Source organism: Nuphar pumila, chromosome 15, assembly GCF_984573655.1.
Source record: "Nuphar pumila chromosome 15, dmNupPumi1.hap1.1, whole genome shotgun sequence".
NCBI lineage: Eukaryota > Viridiplantae > Streptophyta > Magnoliopsida > Nymphaeales > Nymphaeaceae > Nuphar > Nuphar pumila.
Window position 1 is genome coordinate 23,876,658 of NC_143263.1, and position 8,370 is coordinate 23,885,027.

Here is an 8,370-nt window from a genome sequence, read left to right on the forward strand (position 1 = left end):
AAGTCTGAACATTCAAGACTCACTAAACTACATAAGCACCCTTAATGCAGAGAAAAATAGAAAAAAAAATGTGAAAACTCATTCAATGCACAAAATATCATAAGGTATTATGTCATTAAAAGCTGAGAGCCAAGAACTTATCCATTAAATAGACAAGACCAGATGGTGAGTTGCTCTGCTGCACCTTTAGAAGCAAAAACAAAAACAAAAAGGAAAAAATAATCATGCATGCCTCTCACACGAGTACGACAACGACTCTGGTTTATCTTCCTTGCAACGTATATATAAACGGGTTTGGGTAAACGGGTTGACCCGCCTGCCTAACCTGTTTATTAAACGGGTCAGCCGGGTTGGCATACCCCTAACATGAACCCGACCCGTTTAATAAACGGGTTAGGTGGGTTGACCCGTTTATGAACCCGTTTAAGCTAAACCCAAACCCACCTAAGAAGCGGGTTGGCGGGTCGGCGGGTCGTGTAAGATTTTGCCACCCCTACCAATGATAGTGGTTGAGAGACAGAGGGAGAGAGAGCTTGCGGATGAGTGAAAATAGATTTTTTTAGTGTATTTTTTTACTGGTGCACTTTTTACGTGCGTAAAAAAAAAACTTTATTTTTTGCATGCTTCTTAATTATGCCAAAAAAATTTATTTTTATTGGCACACTTTGTGTGTGTGCCAAAAAAAACTTATTATAATGAAGCAGTATATCTAGCGTTAGTTCAACCCACTTTTTCATTGACGTTAAGTAAAATAGGGACGGTGAAAAAGCTTTTTTCCTGGTGCATCGAGGAGAACGTGCCAGTAAAAAAAAAGTTCTTTTTTTTTTGGTAGTGGGTCGAGCAATTTAAGTAAGAGTAATGAGGCGTGTTTTGTAATTAACTCTGCAATAAAAATCAGCGGACAGAACCTAACAACCAACTATCCCTTCTTCCTAAAAGTGCGGACCTATTTTCGTCCTTGATCAAAAATATAGAGGACGCTTTCGTAACTTGAGGCTCTCTTTGGATACGTATAAAAGAGGAGGGCCGATGCCGGGCCTCCCCCTCCTTTTGTCCACACGCAGGGAGCGAACGAATGCCCGGTCAGCCCGCCACCGCGTGCCTCTCTAGAAGAAAGACAGAGACGAGTCGGAGCCGACTCTCTTCTAGACGACATCATGTTCGCGTTCCAAAAGGTCATCCAGGTAAAAGCCAAATCTCTCTCTTTCTCTTTCTCTTTCTCTTTCTCTTTCTCTTTCTCTCTCTCTCTCATAAGCAAATGAAAACAATTTGATTTCTCTCATTTCCAAATTGGTGTTGACATCTCTCTCTCTCTCTCATTTTCATAAACAATGAAAACAGAGAAAGGAAAAAGCCGATACTTGTTTAACAATTATTCAAGAATATTATGATTTTTCTACTTTCCAAAATGGTGCTCTCTCTCTCTCTCTCTCTCTCTCTGCCTAGGCTCACTATGATGCCTATAAATTCCCCTCTGCTTCTCTCCTTCGTTCTCGTGCCTTCCGTTCTTCTCAAGGAGTGAACTTCTTTCTCGCTTTCTGTGTGTGTTTCTTCTTCTTTCTCTGTGCGGACGCCGCGAAGAGTTGTGCCTGTTCACCCATCGCTAGCGCGTCGGCTTCTTCTTCTTCTTCTTTGGTTTCTCCTTTCTGCGTGCCGGCGAGGGAGCAGAGGCAGCGGAGGCTTCGGTTTGTCTGCAGATCGTCGGCGGAGATGGAGAGCACACTCAAGGAGATCAGAGACGGGGCTTCGGTGCTGGACATGGACTCCAAGGCGACCGTCGGCGGTGGCGTCGAGGACGTCTACGGCGAGGATCACGCCACAGAGGACCAGCTCGTCACGCCGTGGGTGGTCAGCGTCGCTAGGTAAGACGCGGAATGGATGCTTTCCCTTTTTCTCTTTTCTATTTCTGCTTATCTTTTATCTAATCTGCTACCGAATAATTTAAATTTCTTTCTTTTTGTTCGTCGCTGTTTATTTGGGTTAGAAATATGCAATCTCGAAGGAATCTGATCGGATTCATGGTAGAATTATACGGATTTTTTATTCATCATTATAGTTTTGAGGAATATTGTGGGATCTTTCCGGAATCTTATTGAATTTGTAATTTTAAATATGCTTTTTTTTCATTTCGTGTTCCTTTGTCAAAGTGAAATGATGCTTAAACGTTTGCTTGGACTTCTCCTAATTTCGTGATTTTATTGAAAAATTTTCCTGATCTCACAGGAGTGCCCTTGGAGCGCCAAGGCCTTCTAAGGAACTGTGATTGTTTCGTATGGTTTTGGCTTAAATCCCTTTGATCTGAATGAAGTTCGGATTTGGCAAGTTATTTTCTTTTCTGGATTTAAAGAAACGATTTTGCAATTTCTCCCCGTTTCGATCTTAAATTCTTTGGTCTGCTTGGACATCGGTGGCTTTCGTGATCTGTTGGGATTTTGTCAACACCGGATCGGCGCCATCCGTCTTGACTTCTGACATTTTAAGCATCACCTCCTTTCTTCTTTTTCCAAAGAGAATTTGCTGTTTGGATGACGTTTTTGCAACTCCCTCTCTCTCCCTCTGGTTTCTGAATTCCGTACACTTTCCTTCGTAAAGCATAGGCTTATGGAATAGTCAAGAAATTGTTATTCCTATTGTATTCTTTTCCCCTTTTGGGTCCATTCTGCTGAGGACTAACTTCTTTATGTAGATTTTTGTTTTCAGTTAGTTGGACTCATTAATTTGCTTGATATTTTTCATATAATATGTTAGTGCCTGAGGTGGGAAGGGAAGCTAATATTAGATCTCTAAATTGGGGAACAGCGGCTTAGATCTGATAGGAGTGTCATGTTTTATAAAAGGATTTTGTTGTTTTCTTTGTCTTTACGTATATATGAAAAGGTCTACCTGACGCCTTCTTGGAAGTCCTTTTCTCTGACATTCGGGGGTATTCGGCATTATGAATTCTTGTTGCTAAAAATTATTGCTTATCCGGAAGCTGTGGAATATTTTCATTCATGTCCATAACGAGTTGTTGTGTTTGATAATGTCAAGGCCTCTTTCCTACTTGTCTCTTGTAATGAACTAGTTGCTAAATTATGTCGACCACAACTTCTGTTCTCATCTTCTTTCTTGATTGGTTTCGTGCACCCGTTGGTCCAGTCCATATTTCAACAATTATTTTATGTGGTATATGTGCAACTAATTGACGAGGCCATTAATTAACAGTGACAATTTATTGCTTAAAATGAAACTTAGCTATGGTTACTAAATTTTTGCAATATTGAAATTACTGCAGCTTCAGTTCATTTTAGATTGCAACTTGATTGTTTCGTGGTGTGGTATTTCATCAAGGGATATTAGCACAGTTTAGTATTGGGCATGTATCTTTTAGGTTACTTTACATGATTAACGTATATGTATTTTTCCGTTTGGGTTTTGCAGTGGTTACTCACTGTTGAGAGATCCACGCTACAACAAGGGGCTTGCTTTCAATGAGAAAGAGAGGGATGCCCATTATTTGCGAGGGCTTTTACCCCCAACTTGTTTTACCCAGGAGCTTCAGGTAGGTTGATCCTGCATTTTATATAATTGTCAAATTACACACCTTGGCCTGATCCAGAGTCGTATAGGGTTCAGGGTTGGCTCTCTAAACATGGATTAGCCCTGACTCATGCAGCATGTCTGGGTATATAGACGAAACAGGTGGAGCCACTGGTCCCAAGTTGGCTTGTTGCTCGTTGGTTTTCCAAATTGAAGTGGTTCATCAACTTTTATGAAGGTTGATAGTGTCTGCATGGACTTACTATAAACTGATGCTTGCAGGAGAAGAGATTCATGCAAAACCTTCGTCAATATCAACTTCCACTGCAAAGATACATGTCTTTGATGGATCTTGAGGTACTGCATCTGTGCCCATTGAATGTGAAGGGAAGTGCATTTTGTGTCACTCTGTCATCAACCAATTTCCAATAATTTCTTTCTTTCAATATAAACAGGAGAGAAATGAAAGGCTATTCTACAAGCTTCTGATAGATAATGTTGAAGAGTTGCTCCCAATTGTTTATACCCCTACAGTTGGTGAAGCTTGCCAAAAGTATGGAACCATTTTCCGGCGTCCACAGGGTCTCTATATAAGCTTGAAAGAAAAGTATGCTGCTTTTCCCAGTTGCATTTCCTGACATGCAATGTTAAGAATTATTCTCTTGTGACACTTTTTGGGCTTTTCTTCTCCTGCTTTTTCATCACATTGTCATTTTTTTACCAGTTCCATCAGCTGCTGACATAATATGGGTTTTTTCAGGGGAAAGATTCTTGAGGTCCTGAAGAACTGGCCTACAAAAAGTATTCAGGTCATTGTTGTAACTGATGGTGAGCGTATTCTGGGGCTTGGTGATCTTGGTTGTCAGGTAGGTTCCTTATCTACGATCATCACTCAACATCTTTGGGACATCCCTTGAATTTGTCTTCTGATTCAGTGATCATATTTGCCTTTCATCACTTTTATTATTTATGGTCTTTAACTATGCAGGGAATGGGAATCCCTGTTGGTAAATTGGCTCTTTATACAGCACTTGGAGGGATTCGTCCATCTTCTGTAAGCATCTTAATTATTATTCTGGCATATTTTTAAAGCATCTTCCTAAATGATTTTATTATAGTTACCTTGAGAACACATTTCCGTTGTAATATGCAGTGCTTGCCCATTACAATTGATGTGGGAACTAACAATGAGAAGTTGCTTAATAATGAGTTTTACATTGGCCTTCGGCAGAAGAGGGCAACTGGAGAGGTAGTCTCTCTCTCTCTCTCTCTCTCTCTCTCTCTCTCTCTCTCTCTCTCTCTCTGAGTCTAACTTTGTCAAACTTACAGGAGTACTCTGAGCTTTTGCATGAGTTCATGTGTGCTGTTAAGCAGAACTATGGGGAGAAAGTTCTAATACAGGTTAGCACTTGATTACTTGATCCTAAGCCTCCTGTCTGCTGCACAATTTATTGTTATATGGTGGTTACAACACATTTATGAGAATTCTGCTTGTAATAAGTCATTGTTAATCTTGATTGTGATGTACCAACCATTTGGTCCACTTTTTCAGTTTGAAGATTTTGCTAATCACAATGCATTCGAGTTGCTTTCAAAGTATGGGACTACACATCTTGTCTTCAATGATGATATACAGGTAGGACTATACGATCGGGATAATAATTCTACCTTTTTTAATAACTGGATAATCATTTTAATTAAGAATACATTATCTTGTCACCGAAGTATTTTTTCTTTCCTAATTGGGTATCATTGAATTTCTGCAGGGAACTGCTGCTGTGGTTCTTTCTGGGCTTATTGCAGCATTGAAATTGGTTGGTGGAAGCCTAGCTGAGCACACTTTCCTATTCCTTGGTGCTGGTGAGGTAAAGTTCTTATTCCAGCATCATTTTTATTTAGTCAATCTACTGATGATACAAAAATGTCAATGTTCCTTTTCCTCTGTTTGCCTTGCATGCAAAATTGATGCAATTGCAGAATCATCATACTTTGTGGTTGCATCTGCTCCTACACAAGATATAATAATTAACTGTTTTAGATAACTGTTTTGCACTGAGGATGGACATCAGTGAAATCTTTCTAGTAATACATTGTATGTTGTATGTCATTTTATCTCATCATCTTCTTATACTATTGTGCTTACAGGCTGGGACTGGTATTGCAGAGCTCATTGCTCTTGAGATGTCAAGACAGGTATCTTTTCTGCATACATGTTTAGCAATTTGACAATTTCTTGATGTCAAAGTACTGAATTTTGAAGCGTGAAGTTAACTGTGGAGTTCTCTTTCTTTTCAGACGAAAGTTCCATTGAAGGAATGTAGAAAGAGAATATGGCTTGTGGACTCAAAGGTATTTTAGAATTAACTAGCCCTCCTTGCTTCTGGCTTGAGTTTGAACTTGCATCTGCTTTTGCCAATTTAATTTGTTATTCTGAATGGCTTGGTTGATTCATCCATGTATCTGCCTTTCTTTAGGGCCTTATTGTGGGCTCTCGTAAGGAGTCACTCCAACACTTCAAGAAGCCATGGGCTCATGAACATGAACCAGTCAAAACTCTCCTGGAAGCTGTTAAGGCCATCAAGCCAACTGTACTGATTGGTTCATCTGGTGTAGGGCAAACTTTCACGAAAGAAGTGGTGGAAGCCATGACATCCTTCAATGAGGTATCTACCCAAACACTAAATATATAACCCACTAACCTTCATGGCACAAAGTTTTTAGTAGACCTTATACTGGTATCTTGTATTGCAGAAACCCCTCATCCTAGCTCTTTCAAATCCAACCTCACAATCTGAATGTACGGCTGAGCAAGCATACAATTGGAGCCAAGTATGCATCTCTCTTTTTTATCAATGATCATTGTTTTCTTGATAAGCTTGCCTACTAGCTGGAACACTATCTTCAATTTCAGATACTTAAATTTTTTGTTTTCAATGTGCTCTTTCTTTCCTGCTTTCAGGGTCGTGCAATTTTTGCAAGTGGCAGCCCCTTTGATCCTGTGGAAGTCGACGGAAAAGTACATGTCACTGGTCAGGTATAAATTATATGGCTCGTCTCAAACTGCTTTTTAGGCCATGGTTCATGCTATCCTTTGGCTGGTACATGCTCTGGAGGAGAGGCTCGGGGGTGTATATTGTGGCATTTGGGTGACAAAGAAGCTCTTGCCAAGTTGCTTGATCCATTAGCCAGCTAACCTTTTAACACTCCCAAATTCCAGAATTAATGTTCTGGAGTTGGTATTACACAGTTTGACTATGTCGCAAGGTTACTTTATGCCCGTATCATGTCCCCTTAAATACTATTTCTAATAAGAAAACTGCACATGTGACACGGCAGTTTGAGAATGTTCTTATATAGCAAAGATAAAACATGGGAGCATTTTTCTTATTCAGTCTTTTTGGTTGCGTTAGAGTTCAGAAATCAAGAAAGCATAATCTGGATTGGAACATGCAAGTGTGCACGCACATGAAATGATTTTTCATGTATAATTTATTCTATTGTTTATCTTTGTGGTGCTTTCAGGCAAATAATGCTTACATCTTCCCCGGTTTTGGTCTGGGTTTGGTGATCTCTGGTGCAATCCGTGTGCATGATGATATGCTCCTTGCTGCCTGTAAGCGTTGAATTAGATTCTTTTCTATTATTCCTAATAAATAAATGAGTAAATACATAGACACAATGAATGGGAAACATGAAGAAGCTCGAGTTGTTCATGCATATGGTGCCAACCATGACTCTCTCTCTCTCTCTCTCCACACATGCACACGTCTTTCATTAACTTATAAGGTTTTTTAAAGCTGTTACTGACTGAATATCTGGTTTCAACAGCGGAAGCTTTGTCTAAGCAGGTGAGGCATGAGGATCTTGACAAGGGGATGATATATCCTCCATTCTCCAACATCAGAAAGATATCTGCACATATCGCTGCCAACGTTGCTGCCAAGGCATATGAGCTTAGTAAGTTTTTTCCTGCACCTAAGGGGCTTGCTTAGGGAATGCCGCTTAAGAAGCCCGCACAGTAATACTCTAGATCACTGCTGGTGGGGCATGCCTAAATCAAGCCCAGTCTTTCACAGCAAAGCCCCAGATACCGTGATGCTCATGCATATAGTTGGGCATTGGTTTACCTCTTAATACATCTGCACTAGATGCATGGTCCAGAGATACATTCCGTCTCACATTGCTACGAATCTTGACCATCGCTCAGTCTCTTTACGGTGCTGCGGTGCTTGATCCGTCATGATGGGCATGGGCTGCTATCCCATATGCTTTTTGTGCGTGTGTGTGCGCACGTGCTTACATGTATGTGTGTGTGTGTGTTTGTTGGTGATAAAAGTGTGAGGCTGTATGTTTTGCAAGGATATCCTCTTATTCGTTGCAGCATTGTCTTTTCTAATGAGTAACAATAATGGGTTTTATTTGGTTCTTTTCTTATAGGGCTGGCAACGCGTCTTCCTCGACCTGCGGATCTGGTGAGTTATGCAGAGAGCTGCATGTACAGCCCCGTGTACCGTAGCTTCCGATGAGCGAAACATGGAGAGAATAAGGGCCTACAGGAAATGGGAAGGAATAAAGAAAACTGTTAATCTAGCGGACAGTCAAGGGTAAAAAAAGAAAATTACAAAGTTTTGTAGTAGCAAAGGCCTATTGACGGTTTAATATGGACTCCCAGTGGACAAGTGTCTTTTTTTCCTAGTTTTAGTACTTTGTTTCCCGTTAAGAACTATAGGAATAAGGGTTTCTTTGGCTTTCCATAGGGGTTTGGGTTTTGTTGGTCTTATTAGGAAGGTTTGTGTACCTTGTGTTGTATTACATATAATGGTAAGTTAATGTTACACGCTTGTTTGCTTC

The 8,370-nt window shown here is 40.3% G+C and overlaps 1 protein-coding gene across 2 annotated transcripts; it reads left to right on the plus strand.

Annotated features, from left to right (window-relative positions):
• Window positions 1–1,356: 1,356 nt before the first annotated feature.
• Window positions 1,357–8,370, plus strand: LOC149814821 (NADP-dependent malic enzyme-like). 2 transcript variants are annotated; one of them, XM_089990149.1, is made up of 18 exons: window positions 1,357–1,862; window positions 3,421–3,541; window positions 3,802–3,876; window positions 3,975–4,126; window positions 4,280–4,385; window positions 4,508–4,573; window positions 4,673–4,768; window positions 4,849–4,920; window positions 5,072–5,155; window positions 5,286–5,384; window positions 5,665–5,712; window positions 5,815–5,868; window positions 5,994–6,182; window positions 6,271–6,348; window positions 6,479–6,553; window positions 7,042–7,132; window positions 7,348–7,476; window positions 7,957–8,370. In XM_089990149.1, exons 1-18 carry the CDS (start codon window positions 1,711–1,713, stop codon window positions 8,043–8,045), a joined length of 1,776 nt encoding a protein of 591 aa, XP_089846275.1. In that variant the 5' UTR covers window positions 1,357–1,710; the 3' UTR covers window positions 8,046–8,370. The 2 variants fall into 2 exon arrangements, with proteins under 2 accessions (XP_089846275.1, XP_089846276.1); XM_089990150.1 differs by lacking the exon at window positions 5,072–5,155 and having other exon boundaries at window positions 1,502–1,862.

Bases quoted from the DNA above. Each gene is read 5' to 3' on its own strand.
- LOC149814821 (XM_089990149.1), top strand. From the start codon at position 1,711: ATGGAGAGCACACTCAAGGAGATCAGAGACGGGGCTTCGGTGCTGGAC. The intron at 3,877-3,974 runs GTACTGCATCTG...CAATATAAACAG, and splicing joins TGTCTTTGATGGATCTTGAG to GAGAGAAATGAAAGGCTATT. The intron at 5,385-5,664 runs GTAAAGTTCTTA...TTGTGCTTACAG, and splicing joins TATTCCTTGGTGCTGGTGAG to GCTGGGACTGGTATTGCAGA.